Below are 26,404 nucleotides of genomic sequence, written 5' to 3'. Positions count from 1 at the left end.
GGGATCGAGCGGAAGTAGGTGGCGTTTAACCGTGGTCCGCACGAAAGGGGATGAAAGGCGCAACGAACGTCAAGATCCTGCGTTTAACCTGGAATACACGTGGACTCGTGAATTAGTCGGTCCCCGTAATGAGAGGTCGCTCTTCGGGTCCACCTCTATCGTCCGGAACGGATATTACGGTGAAATGTCAGAAACCAAGAGAGAGGGACTGAAAAAAAGGGACGCAAACGAGAGAAGGAGGAACGACGCGGATGAGAGAAACCGTAAGTCCTCCCGAAGAAGAAATCGGGAAAGCTGGCTTTCAGTGAATAAGGTTCCTAGAAAACCCTTCTTTGAAAACTTTTGACATCACCACGGTGGTCTCGAATCGATGCGATGTTGTATACTGCATCCGGCATTCCGCGTGACTGCGTTTATTTCCAACGCTTAACCCCTCCTTGATCTTGCGAAGGTATTTAATTTGTTTGTCCATGTTTTATAAACTTCAAGTTACTTTCTCCCTCCCTCTCTCAAATTAAATATCCATCGAGGTGGTCGAATGCTATATAAAGTCGACGATTTTATACCCGTTCGTGGAACTATATTTGTCATCGACCGCAACGATGACATTTGACGACGATCCTATAGACATGCATACTGTCCCCATCAACATTACTCGCTAATCAGTTGCAGGTCGTTCACAGCGTATATACCTCTTGCTTGATCCATCGAACTCGGACAAGAAGAAAAGTAAGAAAGAGTAGCAGGAAACGTGAGACACGTATAAGAGAATAAGGTGATCGTTAAAGAACACAGACGCCGAGGACCCATAAAGTGGCGAGGGCAACCGCGGCCAGAAACGGCGGGAGGGTAGGACGGCAAGCTGGAACTTGGGAATGGAAAAAAACCGCACAAGTGTCGAAAAGCTCCTTCCAGCGGGCGTAATCTCGTTCGGAAAGCTTTCTAACTTCAAAGTCTTAGACGTAAGCCTCGGACGGCGGCCAGCAAGAAACGACTTCGCGCAAATAAAACTATCCTGGAAGAACCGCCCTCCTACTGGTTTTCCCTTTCGACCTTAAGCCCCAAATTGAATTGCAACAATGCTTCCTTATTTTATCGCGGAATAATTTCCGCCATGTTGCCGCGGAACATCGTTCATTGTCTCTGATGATTCGTGCGCGAGGCTCGAGGAGAAAAGAATACCTTCGTGAGTCTTTCTAAAATTTCTATACATCGTAAAGCGTATAACGTTTTAAATTATGGATTCCAGACGTTCCTGTAAAAATTGCATATAAAAAATTCACCCGTTTGAACAATATCCAACCATCATAAATCTTCCAGACACTTAATTCCACAAAATAACACTGGGGCAGTACGAACCCACAAGGATCCACGTCGCGCGCGGGGCTTTACCTTTCGCGAGGAAATGAAACTGGCGTTTACACCGAGCTTGAAACTAATTAATCTTCTAAGCGCCGCGTTCTCAGCCCGCGGAAACTGTTTGACGAGTTTTCTTTAAGCAAACCGCCGTGCACGAAAACCAATTAATCTTCCGACTTCTCGGAATCACGGTAGAAAACACCGGCGTAAAATTAGCTAACACCATCCCAGCACAGTTCGATCCTTTCGAAAACGTGATGGTGCAACTATGGGAAACGCGTGTTTCCCAGTGGGCTACCAAAATTCACGCGTATCTAACTGCAGTTTGAAGCGTCGAAACGCACACTCATAGGCACCCAGAAACTTCGTGCGAACTAACAAATCGATTTAGCCGAAGGCAGCTCTGAATCTTTCGGTTCACGGTTGTTTCACTGGAATAAGCGTGTCATTTCTGTTCTTCGTTAGTACACTTTCATATGTGTATTCTAACTTGTTGATAAAATGATAAAAATATCCCCTATTGTACTTGTATTCATATATTTTATATATATTATCTCGTCAAGACTATTCACCCTGTGTTTGCAACGAACAAACATTGAGCAAGTGAATCTTCCCTTCATCCATCGACATGAATCCAAGATCAAAGGAGAAATCGTCATTGCCCTCACGTCGGAACCGTAAAAGTTTCTAACGCGTTGACTCGCCCCGGAGAGAAACGACACGGAGCTGTTCGGCCATCCCCGAGAGAAATTTTAACAAGTGATTCGAAAAGCCAAAGTAAGAAGACATCCGCTTCCCTCCTTCCAACAGCGGGACAACGATAAATATGAGTAACGCGCGGTGATCAAAGATCAGTTAGAGGCGGTGCAACTTTTATTCGACCGTCAGCCGACACGGGACATATCGTGAGGTGTCCTGGAGGAAGTCGAGCTGTCTTCGAAACGCCATTATTCCCTCGATGCTTTATCTGTGTCCCACGAAGAAACAAAAGTTCTTCAGCGTCACGATACCAAGGGCTATCGATCTTTTCGCCCTTTCGCGACGGTCCCTCGCGGGGAATAATGCAGCGCGAAGATATACCTTGATCCGTAGATATCCACCGGTCACGATCCACGCTAGCCGTGGAACTTTTGTATCACGAGGGGTCAGAAAAGTTTCCCTCTCCCTTCCTCTCTCTTCCACTCGATCGTTCTCCCGTCCTCTTGTTTTCTCCTGTTCTTCCCTCTTTTTTTTCCTCCTTTTTCGGCGGGAACTTTGAAAAAGTTGAAGTAAACCGCCGACACAAGTTCATCGTCGGTTACCGCCGGCGGAGGCATCAAATATTCTATGAATTCAGAGGCGGCTTTGTGCGCGCTCGACCAACGCTACGAACGGGAAAGGAGAAAATTTCCGTATTAAATTTTTACCGGAAACTTTACAACGCCCCGTGTTCTCGGCGCCTTCTTCTGTTCTCTGAACGATCTCCTGGCTTTACGAATATTCTTAATACCGTGCCCAGTATAGCCTTCATTAAACTTCCATCGAGATGGCTGCTAAAAATTATTTTTCTATTCCGATTGTTACTGGATCATCGTTTATTTCGTATTAACCCTATTTTATGTATTTATGCACAACACTAGATTACAATACAGACGGTCATATTCTTTCGAAAAGAAGTGAAATTTAGAAATGTCGCATTATGAAGGGTTAGCGGATCCATCAAACTTCCACGAATCACACGCTCCTCTTACCTTTCAAAAGCCAATCGCAAACACTCGGAAATGAAACTGCATACACCGCAACGAACGAACGAATCCACCGCAAGGCAATTATGCCATCAATGAACAATGCGACGCGCAGAAACGAACGCACACGAAACATCGTGGAGGGAGAGGAAATCGTCGCGACAGTCGAAGCCATAATTCCGGAAAATGAAGCGAGCCTCGTCCCAGGGACATCCCACAACGCTGCCATGGGGTTACAACCCCCTTATACGATCTCCCCATCGTCCATGCGGCTAACCCCCTCGTCGGACGGGGTGTGCACGTTGCAACTGACCAATAAGTTACCCCTCTGCCTGTGCCTACGCGATCGATAGTGACAGTATCCAATACTGACTATCTTCGCCTGCTTTTTCCACGCGCACTTCCGTCTCCCTGACGCCCCGCGTGGGTCTCCCTGAAAATGATACGTTCGCGAGGAAAGTTTCTCGCTCGAATCAGAAAATTAGTGGTCACGATATATCTATGACCCTTTTACAATATTAACGCGACGGTGTGCAATATCGGACATGGTGGACTTCGATTTTACAGTAAGGAAAGAGTGAAATATTGGTATAAAGTATGAAAAATATAAATTCTTCGTAGATGGATACACGGTTGTTCCGTGTCGCCCGGCTGTGATTAAAAATGTTCCTTTCCGCGGATGTTTCGAGGGAATGCAAAAAAGTTTTTCAATTAACCAGCGGTTACGGTTGGACGTTGAAGGGTAGGAGATACGTAGACACGCGGTTTTAAATAGATATTCATTTTGCACCGTTGCACTTTCGGCTGGCTCTCCAACGAGATAACCAGAGGAAGTTTCCCATTAAAATCGGTCCGTAGCCGCTTCGAGGCTCCGTCGAGTCTTGCTGACGATAGCAAATAAGAAATTCAGATGTAATTAATATTGGCTGTAAAAACTGCGTCAAGTGATGACCAACGGGAAACTCCACCCTACTGAGCTAAATATTAAGAACGCAGAGCTGCTACACAGAATACAAGTGGCGTTTTTAAATGCAGTGAATATAAAATTATAATTAATAAATTAATTACATAAATACCGTTTCCAGTTAAACACGAAATTAATTACTATAATTAATTACTATAATGTTACTAGAATATAATGCTAATCCACTTAAGCGTTGACTGCTCGCTCCCTATCTTCCAACACCGGCTGTACAAAGAACAATTCGTAAAGTACTGTAGAAAAAAGAAGAATTGAACAATAGGAAGGAAGGATGAGTTCCTTCCGTTATCACGGGCAGAAAGGAAATCTCTTTCTGACGACATAAGCGAAGCATTTCGCTTAACGGCCATAAATTGTCAAGAATTCCTCGGCATCATCCCCTGAACCGTCGACGAGCGACGGGGACGTCGCGGATAAGGCCGTTAATCAGAGGCAAAGCAGGCACTGATTCAGGAATTTTTAATGGCTGATCCCTAACCGAGGCCCCCTCGCGCGCGGCATTCCTCGAGAAGGAAAACGGCGTCGATTAATTTAGGCAGCCGGCGACGTTTTGCAAAAACCGGCGAGCGAGCCCCGACCCGGAGACAATGGTCGAGAGGATCTCGAAAGTTACAAAAGGGAGGATCCGGACAAAGGGTGCGAGAACGCTTGGAACAAAGAGGAGATAACGGGCCAGGGCAAAAACACTGGGGGCAACGGTGGAGAGAGGAGCGGGAGGGGCCCTTTCCTGTCCACAGCATCCTCGGTCAAAGCGTTCGCCTTGGGTGAGAAAAATTGGCTGGCCAACCAGCGGCTACGTTTCCTTCGCTCCGCGATATTTTAGGGGACCTAATGTTTGTCGAAAGATATTTTATATACCGCGATTTAATCAAACGTTCTAGCTATCTCCGTTACTGCTTCCTAGGACGCGTTGCGCTCGTGAAATATACGCGGTTGACAATAAACTCCACCAGCTTCCGTTCTCAAAAATTTAATACTAATATTTTTAACGGTTCACCGCATTTAACGGGCAGGCGTTCGATGTATCCGGTTAAATTACCGGAAAACACGACCCCGAGTTGTTTTAAGCGCCGAACCATTTACCCGCGGCTCACTCCAATTCGTTTGTAATGTACACCGTTTCCCCGTGAATCCCGTCCACGGGACGAGCTCCCAGGAAATTAATTGCGACGGCAGATTAAACGTGTGTCAACACGAAAGAAATCTGAGAGAGACGAAAGGCGCAGTGGAGAAAAGGCAGAAGAAGAAGAAGGCGGTGAATTTCTTCGCGTAACGAAGGACAACTCGACGGAGGGAACGACGTTAGGGTGGAAATCCCTTCTTTCTTCGTCTTTCTCTCGGACGCTACCGAGATGGCCCATGCCGTAATGAAAACATGAATACTTGAAGCCCACCCACCGCCCATAATTATATCTTCGCCCTCCGGGTTAGGCTCGATCCACGATCCAGGCTCGAAGACGGTGAGACACGGGGGCTGGGCAGAGAGAAAGAATCGAGGGGGTGGACAGGGGTGCCATTTCTGTCCCCTAAATAATTAATTCCGGCAGTGCCGCCGGCTTAAACGCGTTGGGGAGGAAAACTTCGATGCCAGGAACGTGTCTAAAGATCCTCTTCCTCCTGCTGCGAACCCCACCGACAAGCTCGGTGGAATCGATGGTCGTGGAACATCGTCGAGCGATATTTCAACGTTCGCGAGGAACTCGCGGGGAATTGCAGGACAGTTTTCCGTGGCTCGCGTCGTGGAAATATAAACGAGGTAATTTTTAGATTGAAGCACGACGGGACGATTGTGCGCGGAGGATCTTGTAATATTGAATCGAATAGATTCTTTTCTCTCTTTGTACCTTTTACGTAGGTACGCGACTTATTAGAGAATAATGTGATATGCTTGCTCTATAGCGTGAAAAATTGAATGCAGCGAGATAGATAAAAGGAGAGGAAACCTGAAAATTATTTAGATGAAAAAAAGGCCAGTAATTTATTGGTTTCCTTCCCAAACAATTCGTAAGAGAGTTTCGCAAGAGAGATGCTTACCTCTCGGGAGATAAGATGGAGGATTAATGGGCGCGGCATTAGGGCGTAATTTTATGGGGATTATTTTAAAGGCTTTCTCGGATCCAGTGGCTCAGCCGCGATTATCTAGACATCATTAATCATGTGCTTCGGTTTAAACTTTGCACCACGGTATACCGAAAACTTTTAAAGCACCATTTACTCGATCTCTGTAAGTTCGCCTGCTTATGGAACTCCGTCGTTGTTTTCACGCCGCGGAGAGACGACAGCCAGCATCTCTTTGATGAAATACAAAGATTAGCATAATGAAAAAAAAATGTTGCACCTTCCTTCGCGTCAATACAACAGAATTCTTTCGACACAGCGATACTTCGATGATATTTCCCAAAATAGTTACTTTTTGCTTTCTTTTACATCGTCTCGATTATTATCTGGGAACGTATTTAAGAACCCAAGCACTTAAACGTCTAATGGATGCTCGCTAAAAGGGTTAACATCGGCAGCGACTAAAATGAAAGACACCGGATAAAAGGGGTGAAACGTGCACGCCCCTTTTCCTTCTTCTAACCAATCCAGCGGCGAAAGCTCGCCTGGCATGCATAATTACACCGAAAAAAGCACACTCGCCAGATGCTGCAAAGGGTTGGAGGGCGCCGGCAAAGTTGGGACCCACGGAGTCAGGAAGGGTTAAATGAATCGAGCCGCTTTGATTGGTCGACCAGAGTAGGGTGGACAGAGGGGTAGAACGAAAGGATTCGCTTGAATCAATGTCGTTTATCGGCCATCTTAAAATCGATTCCTCTATGTCTCTATGGCTCGCTATAAATTTTTCGAACAGAACGATCCTTTTAATATAAGCTATCGCCTTTTATACGAGAGAACTTTATAAATAAATCAAAAAGCAATTCGTTTAATTTTTCTACCTATTTCTCGATTAATATCTGGCTAGTGAAACTAATTGCGATTGATTCTAGATCGACCGATCTAGATCTAAAGCATGGACTAATGAGATTATTCACTACCGTTTACGTTGCAAATAAAAGCACAGCATCCCATTTCCGTTCAAATAATCCCAAAGAACCTCGAAGTTAAGCACACTTCAAACGTCATTATGCCCCATGGGTCCACTGTTTCGAGTTCCGCTTCGAATACTATTTTATTCGCGTCTTAATCCATGAAGCCATCGCCCCCATAAAGAAAACAGGAAAAAAATAACACCATAAAGGAGCCCGGTGATCCAGGACGAAGAAACGAATACGTCGCACACGTGTTGCATAAATATGATTAAGTTTGATCATCGAACCGTACCGGCATCTGGCAGATCGGTGGATTTTTGAATCTTCGGATCGGATATAAATTTGACAGTATCGGGGATGGCCCTTTGTGATGCCTTTTTTTCCTCCTCTCGTTCCTTTCTTTATCGCGCGGCACGGACCGAACGCGTGCCGCGAATAGACATCATTGTTAGGAAAAGGTCTCGAGAGAAGTGGAACGTTTGATTCGATGACTTAGGTCCTCCCCACGAATCGAAAGGTAGCCTTTTCACTTTTTTCTCTTATTTTTCTGGTTAGTCTTAACCTTGGAGCTCCCGCCGAATTTATACGTTATCCGTTGGTTTTTAATCGTAGTCCACCCTAACGCTACCACGCGCACCCCCGTAAAAAAATTCGTTTCAGTCTCGTCTGAGCAAAATATTCGACGTCGTTTAGAAAAAGGCGATCAAAAGACCGGCAGCTGTCAATTTTCCGAATAGAGCCGTCACGATCGGGCGCCGACACGCGATTGGAACGCGACACGCTACAAAGGACGACGCGACTCGTCGCGGCATTACGTAAAATTATGCCGAGCCCGGCACAGGATGCGGAAGCACGAACAAGCTCTACGGCAGATCGTAGATTCGGGACGCGTGGGCGATTCTAAATCCAGCACAATGCCGCTCCTTGTCGCCTGACACCTGCTTAGGTGCGAATCAAGAAACAAATATTAACGACTTTGCGGAGAGGCGCGTTTGTCGAGTTCACAGGAGGCTACAACGTGTTCCGATAAAAAGTCGGAGACAAGGATCCCCTCATTCCTTGTGGACGAATCACGTGTTCAGCAGCGATTGCTATGTCATGCGGATCATTGCTAGTGTAGCGAGCGTTAGTGCAAATTGAGTCCTTATTTTGCTTTCTACAATCACCTCCGATCGCTGTGACTTGATTTATATAACTAAACGATTAAATTAAACTAAAAGTCCTTAAGAAAACCATCTTCTTTCTCCTCGATTATAATCCATGGCAAAGCAATTATCGCTGAAACATAACGCTCTCAAGAAAGGAGCCGAAAAACTACCCTTAAGCGAAGACACTTCGCGTGGCTCCTCAAAAGGCATCCTCCACAGAGAGAGATAGCACGAAAGAGTCAATAAGCAGGTTTCCACCACCAACTAGATTCATCTGGTCGAAAATTCGACTAGTTCGACGAGTCCCATACGGCCACTCGACTTCTTCCTGCTCGCCCTGAAAAAGTGCCACGGTCCGGCTCGTTTGAAGTTCATTCTGTCGCCAGACCGACCCGGTCCCATCCTGCTCCAGCCGAAAAGGAACACGGTTCGCGCGACAAGCGTCAGCCTCTTGCCCCCGTAGAAGAAGCAGGGGGCAGGGGAAAAAGAAGAAGACGAAGGGGAAGAAGAACTGGAAGAAAGAGGGAGGTGGAGAAGGATCGCAATAACCGGTGGCATGCACAGAACCAGCGGCTTTCTGCTTCCGAGAGCACGAACGCAATAAAATGATCCATCGGCACGAGGTCTCGTACGGGCATGGGATCCCGGAGGAGGGAAAGAAACGACGGCAGCCTGTTGCTGGTCGCGTGGATCGTTGGCGCGCGCGTGTGTGCACCGGCTGCACGACAGAGTGTACGCCGGAGGATGAGTCTGGGGTGAATGGGAGGGCTGACAACGTGTAGCTGCTTAGATCCGCCGTTTGAGGAACGCCGTCCCTCTCTCTGTATATTGTTCTTCTCTCGTTCGAAAGGAAACGTGTCTTCTTTCTTCAACCTTATTTCGTTTTATCTGCTACTACTGAGGCGCGATCGAATTTCGGGTTGGGAGTAGCCACGAGGAAGCTAAGGCGTGTGTACATCTACTGTTCCTCTTAATTAACACGTTCTATTTAACAATTTCTATGTTCTCTTGCTCTCGACTGAACAAAATGTTTGTTTGAGAATTCCTTCAATCTTTCTTTCTCTATAAAAAGAAAGGAGCCACTTTCCAATTTACGAAGCATCAAAGAAGAAACATCAAAACTTCACCCTCCGCGCATTGACTTGCGACACAAAACCCTCTCGAAGCCGTCTCGAACGCATTATACTCTCGACTAACGATCGTCGTGCACCAAGAGCGACTCCGGTTCACGTCGAGAGTCATGCTGACCGGACGCAGCCGCGAGGTACAAAAGTAGAATGCGAAGGTGTGGAGCCACCAAGCCCCGGAATCCTCCGGGGCCAGCATTTGTCAGTGTCCATTAGTTGGCTTGGCAGGAGGACGTGCGACGGCGACATAACGTTAAAGAGTTGTGTATTTGCGAAGTTAAATGAACCTTGCACCGTGGGCGACGATTGTGCAGCTGCGTGAGTGCCTGTCCCGCTCTCTTTCTTCGTCTACTGCCCCCGTCACAATGAAGAGAGGCGCCTCTTGAGGTGTGCCCATGCGAGAAAACTGCGAGGACTAAGCTATACACGAAATGGAAGAAACCGGGAGGCGAACTCGTTCCGTTCGCCGTTTTCTAATAAAAATAACTTCCGTGCCCATTCACGGCCGACCGTTTCCGTCACACTTTGGCATCACGGACGAAAGATTGGTTGCAAGGCTTGGCTGCAAAGCTTGGTTGCAAAACATTGTTCCAGCGAGATGTGATTTTTGTAAATTTTTTTACAGAAAAACAGTCGCCACCAAGATTACAAGATCAAACACTTGATTGGAAACGTAAAGTTCAGAACCCCTCAATTAACTCCCAACGAGCGCATCGTCCCAACGGAGCCTTCTCCGACACCTGTACGCTCCCTTCGCTCGTAATCAAGTATCGTGCCCATTCACGATTGCATTCTAATCGCAAGAGGTTTCCGACGACCGACGACACCACATTACGCGGCACTTATCCGTTTCCATTTTCGTGGCTCGTTGGCGTACGCCCACGGCGCCATAAATAAAAGGCCCGTTGCGGTTTCGTTCCACCGGCGTGTTCCAGTGGATTTATGCGGCATTAACATAAGACAGGTGCGTATCTCGTCGCGCGAAGACCCTTTCCACTGTTCGAGAGCAATGCATCGTTCAGAGAATTAATAATACGTTCGACGAGATCTCGTTTTAGCATAGTCGAAGCCACTCGACAAGGTGCAATCGGCGACTCTAACGACTTAATCGATGATAGCGAGTCGCGTGATCGATGTCCTCACCCGCAGCCAACACCACGCCGCTTGTGTGGTCCACCCTTGCATTTTTAGTTACTCCACCGTGCACTTCTCCGTCTTCATTCTTCCCTTCCGCTTTTTCTTCTTCGTCGCTAGCTTTCGCGCGTGGAGAACCACCTTTGAGAGGCTCACGCATTGTCGCAGATCCATCGGAAGAATGCGAACCCGCGGACGAAACTGGCACGGTCGATTTAATTTCTCGCTGATTTGGATTTTCGAAAGGCCTACGTGACCGGCCAGGGAGTTAGGCTTTCGACTTTGTGTGTAACGAATTCCGCGCATAACCGAGCTACTTCGTCTTGTGTCGTCGTTGGGAATACTGATAATGGGATTCCTGTAGCTGAACGAATCTTCCTCTAGTGAGCGTGACTTGCGAGATACTATATGTCTATATTGGTAATTTTGCAACCTACGTACGTTTTACCAAATTAATCAGTTGAACGAACATCAATGAACGTCACGCCAATTTCTCACCTTTCCTTTTTTCTAATTTCGACAGTTCCAAACTGACGGCTCGATGAAGCTTTCAAAACGAAATGAAACGAGGGACATAATAAAAATTGATTTCCAAGGGAGCTCTATTATTAAATGTCCCTATGGATAATGCTGGTATAGCAGGCATCAACGAGACAAGTTGTCACTGTCACTGTATTGCAAGAATCGTCGGATATTCAACGTGGTAAAAACTATTTGAATACCTCGAACCTCGAGCGGACGCGATTTCTGTAACTGGCAAAACAAGTTCGATCCCGGTGACCTCTTCGCCCTCCGGCAACTTTTATAGAAAAGACAGAATCGATGTCCGTTATTTCTACGTTTCACCGTTGAAATGGGAAAAGAATCACGTTAACCGATGCATCTGGATCGAAACGAATACGAGCGCATTTATCGAGCGTTTAAGATTCACGAATTAGGTTTAAGTAGTACTGGTAAACGCTTGCGCCTGAAGCAACATCTGAAGTATCGCGATACACAGGGCTGTTAATGTTCTAAATTCCTCAAGCTAAATATCGAATCGTAGAACATATTCTCAGCTAAATTTTACCGGATCATCGTCAAACGAGAACCGTCGTGCGATCGTTCCTCCACATCCACAGCCGCCATCGCAGCTGTAACGCGACTCGCACGAATTAGTCGTTGGCGTGGTACGAATAAAGCGATCTCTTTCTCTCTCTCCCCCTCTCTCCCCTTTCTCTGCGCCCTTTTACCTTACCCTTCGGAAATATTGGTCAAACCTGCCCCACCGGGAGGGTGATCGGGCTACGGGGGTGGAAGCGCGGAGCGGTGAAGGGTGCAGATCCGTAAGGGCAACCCCTGCACACGAGCCCGCACCCCGCCTCGAATTACTCACCGGCCTTCCCTTTACCATCCCGTTTTTACCCGAAAAATCCAAAAACGAGGGGATTTGTTCGCGTGTGCGGAAGGAGCGTTGCGTGGGGTCGGCAACCTCTCCGCCTTTCTCGCCACCCTGCACTCTACGTCCCCCCATCGGGACCGGAGAGTAACTCCCGTATACCAGCACTCCTTTCTCTCCTGCAACTTATTTCGGATACGGACCCGCTATCGATGACTCTTTTTCACCGTGATCGCCAAGTTATAGGGTATATCGGCTAGCAAAATGGAGCTTTTCCTCGAGAAAATCCTATCGGGAGAATGGCGGTGGAAATGGAAATAAACGGGTGGTAAAAGGGCTGCCGGGAATGTGATATTACATTTAGCTTTCTTATTTTAGTTCGAGCGTTAGTGCTTTTAGTTTATCTATGACGATCGATATTTGTACAACATATATTGTTATTATTCTAAGCGAAATACAACCGCACACTGGCAACAGTAATCTGCATACTCGTTAAAATATTGAAATGTACCTACTCCGGAAGATGCAGATACATAGCAACAAGACTGTCCAATTCCTCATTGAGTACCCAATACCGATTAAGCCTAAAAATTGCCCAACATACTCGAGGGCTAGCCGGTCCTCGAGGAGGGATGCCACCAGTCTGGGTCCGGTCACTTTTCTGCTTCCTTAAATCTCTTCAACGAGGGTAGCCGAATCACACGTCAAACGCAGAGACAGACGTTTTTGTTACGTAGAGACGAGAGAAAAAAGAAAAAAAAATATCGTGCGAGCCTCGGGTCGCCGCCACCACCGCCGATGGGGTGTAAGAGTACGCGGTACCGAGATGAAAGGGGGTGAAGGACGGCAGAAAATGTAGGGTGGTTTTAGGTCCTCCATTCAATTTATCGACGGATTGACAGCTCTGTTAGGCCCTTGTTACGCAGGAGCACGTTACCCCGGAAAGCAGAGCGAGAGGGGCATATCATAAAAGTGAGGAACGGAGACAGAGCGAGGGGTGGACGATTCTAATCGTACTTCTTTCCGTCTTGCATACGTTTCCGGGTAAAAATAGTCCGTTTCGATGGATGGTTCTTCGACGAGGGTAGACCTCGCGTATACTCACAATCGGGATAAACGTGACCCCTGGAAGAACATGCGACATCCAACAGTCTACGATTGTGAGAAAAATAATTGTCGAACGTATCGTTCGTAACCAACGATGGCATCGACGCTACTGATACGAACCACTTTAGTCATCATCAGACTGTTACTAAACGATCCCAGTGAAACGAAACTTTCACACTGAAACCGATCCGAATTCAGAGGTACATGTCCAACCTGATCCCATCTCTACTCGCAACCGTTGACCAACGAACAAAAAAGTAAGAAATCGTAGAAGCGAATCGTCCCCTCGGGGCTCGTTTCATTGAACTTCCCCAGAAACTGTGTACGGACGATAAGACCAAGTTAGTCTCCAAACGAACACTGCGCGCGTGAACTCCGGCATGAAAAACGATAATACAACTGATCACGAGCGACGTTTGATTAGGACACCCAGTTCATACAACGTTAAGTCGTTAATCGGACAGTGACGCATCGGAGTCGAGGCGCCAACGAGACCCAGCTCCTAACAATTGAAATTGTTTGCACGACATTCCTCAGGATAGATAGATCGTTTGGTAACGCTTTATACGAAGGGCTGCAGCCATAGTTTTTTGCCCTTCCTCGGGGTGGAATTTGTAGCTACAAAGAGGCACGATGACCAACGGTCTCGTCGCGCAAGGTCCAATCCAGATCGATGGATCTCTCGACTGGCCAGGTGCTCTCCGGTCAACTGTTACGTTCTTGGGTACCTCGTTCGACCTTTTCGCGTACCTTCGCCCTCCTCGTCCTGGCTTTCACGCAAAACGGAGCCACCGGTTAATCGGAAGTCGCGAGTGGACGCTGAGGAAAAACGAAGGGATCTTTGAAGGATGGAGAAAAAATTTTTAGGGCTCGTCTATCCGCTTAGAGAATAATTCTTTTGTGCATCGTAGAGCCACCAATATGCTGGAGGTTCGTGGATATATGTACGGTTCTGGAGAGATTCGATCGGTGATTTCTTTTAGGGTTTCTTTCGACCTTGTTCATCTCTCAAACAATGCAGAAGCGAATCAAACTTTTGCGTTGTAAATCGAAAAATACTAAACGACAAAACGTTCGCGAGATATATCCGTGGATCCGTGGATCCCAATCCTAAGATCCTAAATCACTCTAGACAAAAGTTTCAACTCTTCTACGAACCGACACCAGTCTCGTAGCGAAATTCCAAAAAGACGCGAACGTAGAAGAACGACGGAGATGGACGACGAAAAAAATGAAAGCTACGAAAGTTGCTCCTAGACCAGCTGGTGTGTCCAGCCACGTCTCTTCGAGTCTATTCGCACACCACATGTTCGTCAGTGGGTGAACACGAAATTAATACAGGATCAGTGTTATTAGGCCTGGTCATTAGGTGGTATCGGAGCCGGGTGATTAGACGACTCGTTAATAAGGTTGCGCTAAATATTACTCGATCGATAATGAGAAGATAGCTGACCGACAATTCATGTGTTTGGTGTAAGTACACACGCTTCTATCTCACCATTTAAGGTTCAAGTAAACACATTACGGCGCCCGTGTGAAGAACCTAATTATACCGACGAGCCATCATCAGCAGTGGTTTTCGACCTAGGACTTTAGCCTGTCTCTCTAATCGAGAACTTTTTATTCTCCATATTGACAGTGCGGTTTATCAATAGGCTCCCATTAGTGCGTGCTTAAATATTTATTCGAGTGAATCGTGTGTTTTAACTCGATTTCACTGCGTAGTTCTTTTGGGCTGGACGGAGCAAACTTCGATCAAAGTATATGCTCTCGCGTCAACGTCCGATTAAATATTCTACTTCTACTTTTTCACTCGAGTTCACCGTACAGTCGATACGTTTTACTTTTTTTTCTGAAAATGAGAAAATAGGATCTCAGGGGAGCAAGTTTTCATTCAATTCGTCGTTCTCGATCGTGCATAAAAAATACTGAGCGTATAATGGGACAGACGTCGGGAGAAATACAAGCAACGAGTTTTTCCTATGGCAGATGAACGCTCGAAGATCTCGATCGCGTTCGAATCGACGTTTGCGCGCCAAGAAAACGGACAGGCGGAGTTTCAATTATCCTGGATGGCATATTTAAATACACGGAAAAGCTTAGCTCTGCGATTCTTATCTAGCTGTAACGGTCACCGATCGAGAGGAGGAAAAAAAAACCGTCCACTCGAGAGTCGCAACCGAAATTTCTCGGGCTGACTCGTACAGTTCTTTGTGGCGGAAAATCGTGACCAACGGTTGCTCGTCGCAGCCGCAGATCAAGATATCGATTTAATCTGTAGCACCGCGTCCTATGTAAAGCGGTTCCGGCTGACAATGGACAGATTTCAAGGTAGATTGGTTTTGCATAAATTGGGCCGGCACAAGCATTTCGGTTTCCGTTAGGATTTCCGTTTCACGTGAAAAAGCGCGCGCTCGCAAAAAAAAAAAACGCAAAACCGTTTCCTTGGGAAACGTGGTCCTCGTTTTGGTTACTTCTGGAAATTTGTTTGCTCCGGACGTTCTTCTTTTTCTTATATCGTAAAACTTGCAATGTCTAAACCGAGAAAGAGACATAAACGTTATATTAGTGATACAGAAATTAATTATAAATAATATACAAATTTTAAAAAATCGTTTGAGAATCTTTTGAATGAAATTTTGTTACTATTGCATTTATACCAGATCGTCTTCCAAATATTTTACTGCTACTCCATTAATAAACGTCCGAATATTATGCAACTATCGGTCATATCTCATTTTCAAGATGTACAGCGAGCAGTAGCAAATGTTTCGTAGCATAGGTACGTAGAATTCTGAAAACAGGACAGCAAGAAGCAAGAGACGTCGCGTATTTTTGTCCCGTGTCAGATGCGAGCTATACGTTACTTTCGCATAGCTTGTTGGATTATCGAGATTATAGAGGAGCAGCTTGTTTACACCTTTCTACGACGAACGTAGAGAAGATATTTTTGGAAAACATCAAGCAGAGCATTAAAGGGGAGTTTAGTTGTACGTTTAACGCTTTGTCTACGTAACGTAGCAGCGAGAAAAGAAAATCAAAGTGAAAGTATACGCGTTCGATATTTACTTTCTACGCTAAATAAATCCGCAGCAACGATAATAACAATATTAACATTACGAAAACTGAACCGATTCTACTCTTGCGCCTTAACGATTGCATAACGCGAATCGTAGGGGAATCATTCGCCGCGGGCACGAGTATAATCCTCTTAAGAAGGACCACAGCAAACTGTGCCGCGGTTTTTTCGTTGCCAAGGATCAAACGCAAAGCTTCTTAAACGTAAACGTAAATATCCGACCTGTCTTTCGCGACGATTGCTACCCGCGCTGGAAGATCGAACGCCGCCCGTCCGTTTCATTTACCCAAGTCCACCGTTTTACCGCGGACGCCGATGTCATAAAAAAAAACAAAAAAAAGAAAAAACAGCCATGCAACATTCATAAATCTAATTAGTTAATTTGAGGCTGAAAGAGACCGTGAAAAGTGACGAACAATAAGAAACGTTTGTTTGGCGTAAATTAAATTTTACAGGTCACCCAGTTTTTGAAACGGCAAAAGCGGCAAAGGTATATTACACAGCCAGCGCATAAAGCTGTGCAATATAATCGACCGTCACCGGGTAAAATTATCAGAAATCCAATTCTGTTTTACGCACGCCGTCGCAGAAAGTTGGAAAAGGAAAGCGAGCGATGGATGGACAGAGGACGGAAGAGAGAGGGGAGGCGTAGCATCTTGCACCCCCGCGCAAGCATCGTTTTGCAGGAAGGACTCGGTATGGCCCCCAGTATTTTCATACCTGATGATTTGAGCAGTAAAATTATAAAAGTTCGAACAGCCCCCAATAAGTCTATGTTTAACGCGTCCTCGAGGGCCAGCGGAAAGGGAAGCGCGGAGAAAGGTCCCAAGGAAGTTTTAGGGTGCCCTCTTTTGTGCGAAACTGGAGCAGTCCTCGTAATTTTAATTGCCGGTACTACTCTCGTTGCACGTTCCTCCAGTTCCGACGTTTACCTCGGCTGTGCTTTCCCGAGCCGCGCGACACCTCGGACACCACTGCCGATGGCTACGCAGAGTCGTATACACTACAGTCGTGTATACAGCCTTTTAATAGGAGCGCTTGAGGAGAGAGTAAAACGTTCCGCAAGCGGTTAGAGCGGTGCCCTAACTACGTTTGCCCTTGTGACACTTAACATCGGTTTCCGGTATACAGTCGACGGTCCAACAACCCTACGGTTCGTCCGTTTTACTGCCAACGAAATATTGTCCAGTCTTTTAGACTATTTTCCAGCATATTTTTAACAGCTCCAACCGTTGTTCTACACTTTCTACCTCTCCTATTTCACCGATTTCAGTCGCCATATAATTTCGCCGGGAAATTTCGTCTTTTTTCTCCGTCAAATATACGATAAAATAAATGTGAGTGATCGATGTATGGAAAAGTGAAAGGTATGTTAAATTTCGTACGATTCTAGGCAAGAGAGGAGAGAAGAAAAGATCGTGTTACAGTGTTAACCAACTGAATGTGACAAATGGGTTCCTGCTCTCCGTTTCGCGTCGATTCACGGGGCAGCGTGCGTAGCAGGTATCTCAAAGGGTTACAAGCCTCATCTGGCCCACAATGGATGAACACCAGGTAGAAGCTGTCGCTTTCACGGCAAACGCCTAAGGGTTAAGTATCGTAATAATTGCCAATAATCTGGCCATTGTAAACAGTTTTTCCTAGCGCCCACCAACTAACAATAACCCTAAACGCCTAAAAAACATCCCTTTCCTATTTCTCCTCTCTGTCTCGTCCGATACGAGTATTGCATAATCTACCTTACGCCAAGGGAATTCTAAGTGTTTGCCAACCCTTTCTCAATTCGGGGGTAGGATTAAGATTTTCCTTTCCTCCTCGGTTTTGTTTAAATAGAAAGTTCTCGAAGATTATTGCTAAGTTAAAAAACTATCCGACCAATTTCAGATTTAACCAACCGATTCCAACTAGCCGACTCTATAAAATAATAATACGGTGTATTTAAGGAGAAAAAAATGAACACAGCAGGGGGAAGGAAGCCTGTCGTCTACCGCTCCGCTAATTCACCGACCACGCATCGAGATTCCGCCTTTCGATCGGAATACATCGCTGGTCCTCTTCCGTTTCCCTTCCCGTCCCGCCATATCTCGGATCTCTGTCTCTATCCGAACGACAGCAGACTGACAGGGTGGAGAGCGTGCTCTCGCGACCGTGTACACCGTATCAACACACATTGACGCACACACGGGGACACAGACGCGCGTACACGTATCCGAAAGGTTGCGACTACACACCAGGGGCATTCTTCCAGTTTTTTATCGTGCACGAGCGTGTGCGACGGTCCCGTGAAGTTTTTGGATGCAGGCACGCGCTGCGCACGCCTGACACGGGCAGGTGAGGGAAGGAGAACGCGCGCGTGCACGCACCACTGTGTCTCGCACTTTTTCACCCCCGAGAGAGGAAAGAAAAAAAGAAAAAAAAGCCAAACCCCGGGGGTTACGATGTCGGATCACGGGAGAGGTCCGGGCGGGGTGTTTCGACGAGAATTCGTTTTTCCGAAAAAACAGTGGCAGCCTTGTGCCTCCTTTTTTTCGAGCATTGTGCCCTTTGCACGTTATCGCCGCGCGGAAGTCGCGAGCGACCAGAAACTCTGCCCGTTCCGCCGCGATACCGCGGTGCAGCCTGCGTAAATTGCATTGTCCGCCGCTCGTGTTTGATTCCGTCGGCTGAAAGAGACGCGGGACGGGGAAAAACGCGTCGAGAAACCGTGAACGAGCGATGCACGTACCCGCTTTTTTCCCTAGGACCGGGTAACGAGAGCGTTTTTTAACCGTTTGGAGCGGAGAAATTTTTTCCACCCTCTTTTTTATTGATACGGAATGATGGATGCGAAGAATGTTTGCAAATTTAATTTGCACAGTTTTATTTTCGCGGGGATAAATAGTTACGTGTTTTTCTTGCTCGGGCGTCTGTCGGATGCGTGCGTATGCACCGTGCCGCATGCGTAATCAAGGGATGCGTTGTAATGTATGTACATATGTAATGTCACGAGTTTCGTATCGTCCTGACGGCGCATTTCAAAGGAAGCAGAAAAACTAAAAAAAATACCTCTACATCTTGAAAAAAAACTGATATGAAAACCTTACGAGAATCAGAATTTCTCCAACGATAATTTCCTCCCCTCTTTGGATACCCTCTTTTGAAATCTTCTTCGAGATAAGAAGAAAAACCGAAATATACATTAAGAGAATGACTACCGCGCGGAGAAAGGATCGCTTCTTGTAACAATCCCCTTTTACACCCTTTAGCCGTGTTTTTATCATTCCCGTTTCTCGCGACGCGAAAGGGTGAGCGAGAACACGCGGCTACGGTTTATGGTCGCGGAATATCATCGAGCTCGCCTCTTCAACCCCCTTCGACACGACCCGTCCACTCCTATCTCTTCTCTCGCAGGTTTCACCGATTACCCGCCTTCTGTGTCCGTCCTCGTCCATCGCGACGCGACAGAGAAGTACACAGTCTTCCCTACACCAGCGAACGTCCCCCACCCTTAAAGATCACGGCCGCAGGTTCACCCTGTCTCGTCGCATCTCGCTCGCTCTTTCTACCCCTGAGAGAATCCCTTTCTATCGCGTCTTCTATCCTCGTCCGTCATCTCGCAACGTGCCTCGAACTGTATCATCTTTCTCTCTCTCTCTCTCTCTCTCCCCAATCACCCTTAACGTCTTCCAGTCTATTCGTCTTCGTCTGACGCGCGCCTCCGTCCGCTTCATCCCCCGACGTAGCACGTTTCTGCGACTCGCGCAACTAGGGTTGCGATTCGAGAGGGTAGAGAGCGAGAACGAGGGTGGGGATAAAGAGCGCGCGGTGGGGAAGCCGGGAGCAAAGGGTGGGGGGTGTTTGACTACAGTGAGCGCGACTCGATTGTCAGTTAGTATTGGGTTAGGTCAGCCCAGAGTAACGTCGTTTTGTTGTCGTCGTTCCTCGTGGTCGAACGGCGACGTTTGTTGTTTATAGTAGAGTAGTAACACGTTTTTTTACGCACTTTGTTTCCTCTTCTGTTTTTTCGTTTTTTTTTTATTTCGTTCGTTTCCCTTCGCCCGGTTGGTTCCGCGGGATGCGCGCCAGTTCCACTGAGGACGTCGACGGAGAGACACGCGAGTCACGAAGAGGATCGTAAATACGACGCGAAGGTGATTGCGCCGCGTGGTTCCTCGCCCTTCAACAAGGAGAAACAGTTCGTCGGGAGAAATTTTTCCAAGGAAACTGCGACACGTACGGAAAAAGCGTGCCCCTCGTTTCGTTCGACCACGCCGTTTGTGCAGTGCCGCTGTTCGATAGGTTCTACGCGTGTTCACGCGTATTCATCCGTATATCTCGTTTCCTGGTATCGTCGGAAGTGATCGTATTGTGCAGAGAAGTGGATGGAGTGTCATAGTGAAAACACGCAGCACGGATCGTAGAATGGCACTGTCTTACCTTCAAGAGGCGCAAATTAATGCAGGTACGTGTTGCGATCGTCTGCTTCTAAATCCATCTTCAGCCTCTTGCCCCCCGCGCACCGCGAAACTTTGGATACCAAGAAACAAAAAGCACGATCTCGATCGCGTTTATTCCCATCGCTCGCATTCGCATCGTTATTGATTATCGATCTACATATTCGATGAGAATACTTTGATGAAATTCGTTGCGCAACGCGTATCGTATCCGGTAGAAAATAAAAGAGAGTCGTGACTTTTGTCCCATGTTTGTTTCAACGCACAACCAAGGTGAACTCGTTTTTTCTTCTAGTCTCGTTTGACGTCCAGTGACCTAACCGCGTTATTTATCGCGTTCAAATGAGGCGGATGGTCGGAAGGAAGAGGAACGTGCAAGGTTTTTCGAGTTTTGGGGGGCATGTTAGCGACACTGGCCCGGCGCCAAAGTCTAAAAGTGCTCGCGGCGACACGCTCATGTTGTGACACATTGTAAACATCGGATAAGCCAGGAAGACGTAAAATTGTTCGATGCGAACAGAGAGAAAGAGAGAGAGAGAGGGAGAGAATGCGATGGAAGAGCTAGGTTTTCAGGAGAATTAGACTCGACGAGTTTCGCGGTTGCAACCGTCGTACGGAAATAGCCACGATCGAGTGTGATTGCAACGAAAACGTTCGAATGCGGGAAGTGAACGCGTTCGCTGACGTCGCAGCCACAATCTCCGCAAACCCGTTTTCTAGGTTATAAACAAAACACACGGTATATTTGGTTGAACTGCGCGCGCGAACCGGAGTCGCATGGTTGGATTGCAGCATCAAATCGACGCTCGATTCGCAAGTGGTGAATCGTACGTAAAGTTTAATAGACGGATGACGTTTAGTAGATATTTTTAATTCAGTCATATGAGCATGTGTGTATCTGTGTAATAACAGTGATGTAAATCGTATGATATCTATCGCATGATATTGCGAAAAAGAGAGTCACATTGATTTTGCGAACTTCTCTACGAACTCGAAGTGCATTCACGATATTATTCGATATTTAATGGACATCGGTTTTGAGAATCAAATTGCACGAATACAGAGGAACAAAATGCAAGTAGACGTATTAGGAATAATTTCGAAAACTCGTTCGTTATTGAATCCGAGTTTCGCGTACAACGGCGAAGAAGCCCAGCATCGAAGGAGAAATTTTTATTCGGACCTTAAGGGAAAGGGATTCGGTAGAGAATATTGGGGTTGCGACCAATTAGGGAAGGGATGCGAGCGGGGGCGGTACTCCTGGCTGTGTTGCCGGGAAACGGCGATTGTAGGCTGTAAGAATCTTAGGCTACGTTAAGGGAGTTTTAGGGTAGAGAGAAGAAAGAGAATAGATCTTACGCGCCCTTATTGATTCAGCGGGTCCCATTACAGCCCCTCTTCTAAACGGTCCATTAATTAGTAAGTGGCGGCTGAGTATGGCCGCTTGATTCATTGTTTTCTTAAATTAAACCTCGTCTCATCTCGTATGTAGATTGCAAGATTCCCCGTTCTCCTGTTAGAAAAACTCGGATAATTGCAATTATTCCGTAGCTGATTCATCTTCGACGACGGCGGAGCGATTTTGATGGCAGAAAAAAGCCGATCTTCCTTGAATTTAAATAGACCATCAAATTATTTCATCGTTATCATAATTCCTTTCCGTCCGCTAATTTCGCAAGCGGTCCTCTTATTAATTCAATTACCTCGTCGAACCTCGCCGATCACGCGGATAAGCAATCATCGGAAGGTGTAACCCCAATACGAGGGTTGCTCTTTCCCGAGAAAGTTATATTTATTCTCCGCAACATTTTCTTCGCCAAAATCACTCCGTCCAAAAAAAAGGAACAAAATCCTCTTTTATCTTCCCACGTAAAAAAAAAGTCGATCGTCGATTCACCTCGAAAGCAACGTTACCCCATTATGTAGAGTAGTTTACGACAGTAAACGGACAGCCACGAAATTTCAACCCTCCAGAATCCGCGGGAGTTCGGGTTCGGAGCGAAAAACCGCGTGGCCCTCGACGGAATGCACCACTGCTTGCACTTTCGCGGAGTCGTTGGCCTCAAGTCGAATAGAGGCGGGTACACGGCGATGACGTGGGTGGGAAGTCGAGGCTTATGAATGAACCGCGCGGCGTACGGGAGTGTGAGTGAATGGAGGAGGACCGAGTCTCTCGCTCACGTGTGAGCAGCGTGTGTGGGAGGGCGAATGGAGAGAGGGACGCGGAGGAATACAGCGGCAAATGGTGGAGCACGCGAGAGGGAAGATGCACGCGGGAGAAAAGATTCTCGTACGATTCCGTACACGTACGGACACTCGTCTTTTTTTTCTTTTTTTCCCAATTGTACGCGTGTCTTCCGTAGCCAACAAGCTGCACGACGCGATTCCGCGTGGAACGCGACGTTATTCGTCAGATTCTGAACCGACTTCGCGCGAATCTCTTCCTTAGAGTCGATTCTTTCCTGTTCTTGTTGTTAGGAGGGTAAATATCGTAGTTCGAACGGAAAAGTCGCGAAATTCTAAACACTCTTCGGAAACTGCTTCGTTAGTCAATGCAAAACCCTATGCGAAGTCGGTTGAGAAATGGCTCGAAAACCATTCTACGTATTCCCTGAAGAACTGTACAATTTTCGAGGTACATTGATTTATAAATGGTACCCAGATAATGTCACCTAGTGTATGTACTGACTAGATTGAATCAAACTTACTGTCGAGAATATTCCAATCTTGCATCTGTAACCACAGTTTAACCAAACGGAACCGTGTACTTCTGCGACGTACTATCACTAAAATGTTAGACACAACCACACTATGACGTATTACGCTGCTTCTTGTAACACAACTCACTAGATCTACGCGTACAAATAGTAAACCATTAATACCGGCACCTAATGCTCAAAGGATTAACGAAGGATTGATATGCGTTAAAAAAGTGTTCAATTTAGTTAAGTCCATCACGACATCCAATCGAACAAAACCAACATTGTTCAACAAGATATGCCCGTTGATTTTTCAGGACTCTTAACCGGGCAGCACCTCGACATGAAGCAAGAATCCGAGAAACAGCCGCTCTCGCCGCCCCTGAACAACAACACGTCGCAAGTAATGTTCCCCGGCATGGGTAGCACAGCGGCGGGTCTGTCTATGCTTACCCCGCAGCAATTGCTCGCAGCGAGCAGAACGGCGGCCTTGATGGCCGCGGGGATTCCCGTGTCGTTGCACGCGACGCTAGCCGCCAGCCCGTCTCTCTACAGACATCATCAGACGTTGTTCGGTGGCTGGGCTCCACCCACAGCATCGTCGCCGCCGTCACCGCTTCATCACTCGCCTGGGCCAGTGTCACCCGCGTTGAGCACCAAGTCCTCGTCGCGGCGCTCCAGCAACACTGTCGCCAATAACAACAATAACAACAACAACAACGTGGTCAGCAGCAGCGGCGACAGGATCACGAAAAAAGGTCAGACGGCCAAGAGAAAGACGCAGAAGGCGAAGGCGGACAGCGTGCAACCGTTGGTCGAGGGCACGGCGCCACTCAGTCCACCCACCTCGGTTAGTCCCGAGGCGGGCAAGGACGGTAGGGACAAGGTGTTCACCTGTGGTGTGTGCTCCAGATCGTTCGGGTACAAACACGTGCTACAGAACCACGAGCGCACGCACACCGGGGAGAAACCGTTCGAATGCCCGGAATGTCACAAAAGGTAACACTCCACGGTTATTAGATTTGCCTTTTTATTTTCCTTCCGTTTGCTTAACGCAAACAGCTTTCATTTGCCACGCGTTTAACGTAGTCCGATTTCGATTTCGAATCTGTTTCTTTAAAGGCCGCGACATTTTTTTGTCAAGTGGAAAACATGTTTCTGAGTAAGGTCTCGTTTCGCAGTTATACAGGCTGTAGATAAAGTCGGGGTTCCTTGGTATTTCTTGCAGATAACGCGACGGTAGTTAGATTTTCTGTGGTTTTGATAAAGAGAACTGAATTGGTGAACTTTGAACGGGTGCCGTAATTTGTTTGGAATCCATTGGCTACTCAAATCTCAAGTCATGGAAAAGTAAACATCGCCAAGAACCACTTCCTATTATGAGGTTCCGACCCTTATTTCTTCGCTTCGTGTTTGCTTTATGGCTACCGTTTTCTATTCACTATACGGAGGACATGAATCTTCGGACACGAGATCTTTATCGAAGATATACTTGGAAACAATAAATATAAAATGAAAGACTTATGTCTTTTAACATCCACGATCATGAGTCACTCGCTCAAAGAAAGCTAATAAACGATCGATCGAAATATGGTTACTATTCGCGTGTAACATACTAAAGAAAGTTTCATTTGATCATTACAGATTCACCCGGGACCATCACCTAAAAACCCACATGCGGCTACACACGGGCGAGAAGCCGTACCACTGCAGCCACTGTGACCGGCAGTTCGTGCAGGTAGCCAACCTCCGTCGCCACTTGCGCGTGCACACCGGCGAGCGCCCTTACGCGTGCGAGCTGTGCGCCGCCAAGTTCAGCGACTCGAATCAGTTGAAGGCACATCTACTGATTCACAAGGGCGAGAAACCGTTCGAGTGCGAGCACTGTCTGATGCGGTTCAGACGGAGGCACCACCTGATGCATCACAAGTGTGGCACAGGTATGAACGCCACCGGACAAATTCCTCGATCGCAAGTCGCCTCTCCGTCCCTAGCGAGCGACGATTTGGACGAAGACATCGACATCGACATCGACGTGGAAATGGAAGAGCCCGAGGCGTCGCCAATGCTCGCCAGAAGAACGAACACCCCTGTGAGACCGGCTCATCGCCAATTGCCAAGTCCCGTCGTCACCGCGACGATGCCCATGCCATTGAATCTGTCCGGCATACCCGTGGATCTACCGGAGCAAACGGAACCGGAAGACCTGTCCATGTCCACTGGCATGCACAGGCCGCACTCCCAATCGAACAGCAGCGGCGACTCGCCGATGAGCCGCAGCCCGAGCAGCGACACGATCCACGAGGAAGACGAGGAAGACCTGGACATGTCCGAGGCCTCCAGCCCGAACAGTGTATTCCTTCAGAGTCATCATCGCAACAAATACGCGCATCACTTCGCATCCCTTGGGAACCCCGCAGCGGCTAATGTCGGTCACGCGTCCTAGTGGAGTCTTTAGGGGTACGTAGACATAGCTACGTAGAAAAGTCACCTTGTACACTTCTCACTCGGTTCGACGCGTCTACCCAAGGAGAAACGCCGCTCCTATTCTATCGGTGTTCCATAGCGGTGGAGAAAAGAGGGGAAGAGAGTTTCTCGTTTATTTTGGGTAGTAAGGCGAGTCGAGCCATCGCAGGCTCACGGTATCGATATTGAATCCTCCACGCACCGGTTCACAGTCACTATTGTTAAGATGCTTTTTATAGATATATATATTATATTATTATAGATGACTATTAATTATTTTGATGTTGATACTGATACGTCGTTAGGCCTCGAGTGACGGTGGGTATAGCGGCCAGTGCGTCATTGCTAACTACTTTATGAACGCGGTGAGTACGTGGTTGATCCACGATGAAGCAGTCGTATATTTCGCTGTCCTAGGGTGGCCACCGGGAATTAACATACGATCGGTATAGATTCGACGTCGTAGATGCGCAACCACCCTAGGACAGTGGTTACGAATTTCAGCGACGCTGCAGCTATACCCAAAATCCGTCCGAGATGGTCCGTTCGAGGTGGTGCTGCTGGCCTAGTTTGTCGCATATCGTTGTTACTTATCCTTTCCACTGTGTATTCGATCACACCGGGGTCACCAATTCGTGCACCATTGTATATAATTGTGATTGAGAAAAGGGAGAACAGAAGGAAAAAGAAAAAGAAGGAGGAACGTTTCGTTTTGAGCTTGCTAATGGACTTGTCAGTA

The 26,404-nt window shown here is 47.1% G+C and overlaps 2 protein-coding genes across 2 annotated transcripts in view; both read left to right on the top strand.

Moving 5' to 3' along the window:
• Positions 1 to 26,404, top strand: part of LOC143433614 (WD repeat-containing protein 55 homolog) — a 128,482-nt gene that overhangs the window by 22,220 nt on the left and 79,858 nt on the right. The gene's annotated exons all lie outside the window — the stretch shown is intronic.
• Kr (krueppel) lies at positions 19,957 to 25,753 on the top strand. Its single transcript, XM_076911044.1, has 3 exons — positions 19,957 to 20,508; positions 23,517 to 24,198; positions 24,844 to 25,753. Exons 1-3 carry the CDS (start codon positions 20,469 to 20,471, stop codon positions 25,643 to 25,645), a joined length of 1,524 nt encoding a protein of 507 aa, XP_076767159.1. The 5' UTR covers positions 19,957 to 20,468; the 3' UTR covers positions 25,646 to 25,753.

This window comes from Xylocopa sonorina, chromosome 3 (assembly GCF_050948175.1).
Source record: "Xylocopa sonorina isolate GNS202 chromosome 3, iyXylSono1_principal, whole genome shotgun sequence".
Classification (NCBI taxonomy): Eukaryota; Metazoa; Arthropoda; class Insecta; order Hymenoptera; family Apidae; genus Xylocopa; species Xylocopa sonorina.
Note: the sequence above shows the minus strand (reverse complement) of the source record. Positions and strands in the feature narration are given on the sequence as shown.

What these genes read in the sequence shown, in the direction of transcription:
- Kr (XM_076911044.1), top strand. Translation starts at nt 20,469, where the DNA reads ATGGCACTGTCTTACCTTCAAGAGGCGCAAATTAATGCAG. An exon ending in AGAGGCGCAAATTAATGCAG is followed by an intron (nt 20,509 to 23,516) that starts GTACGTGTTGCG and finishes TTGATTTTTCAG; the next exon opens with GACTCTTAACCGGGCAGCAC. An exon ending in TGCCCGGAATGTCACAAAAG is followed by an intron (nt 24,199 to 24,843) that starts GTAACACTCCAC and finishes TGATCATTACAG; the next exon opens with ATTCACCCGGGACCATCACC.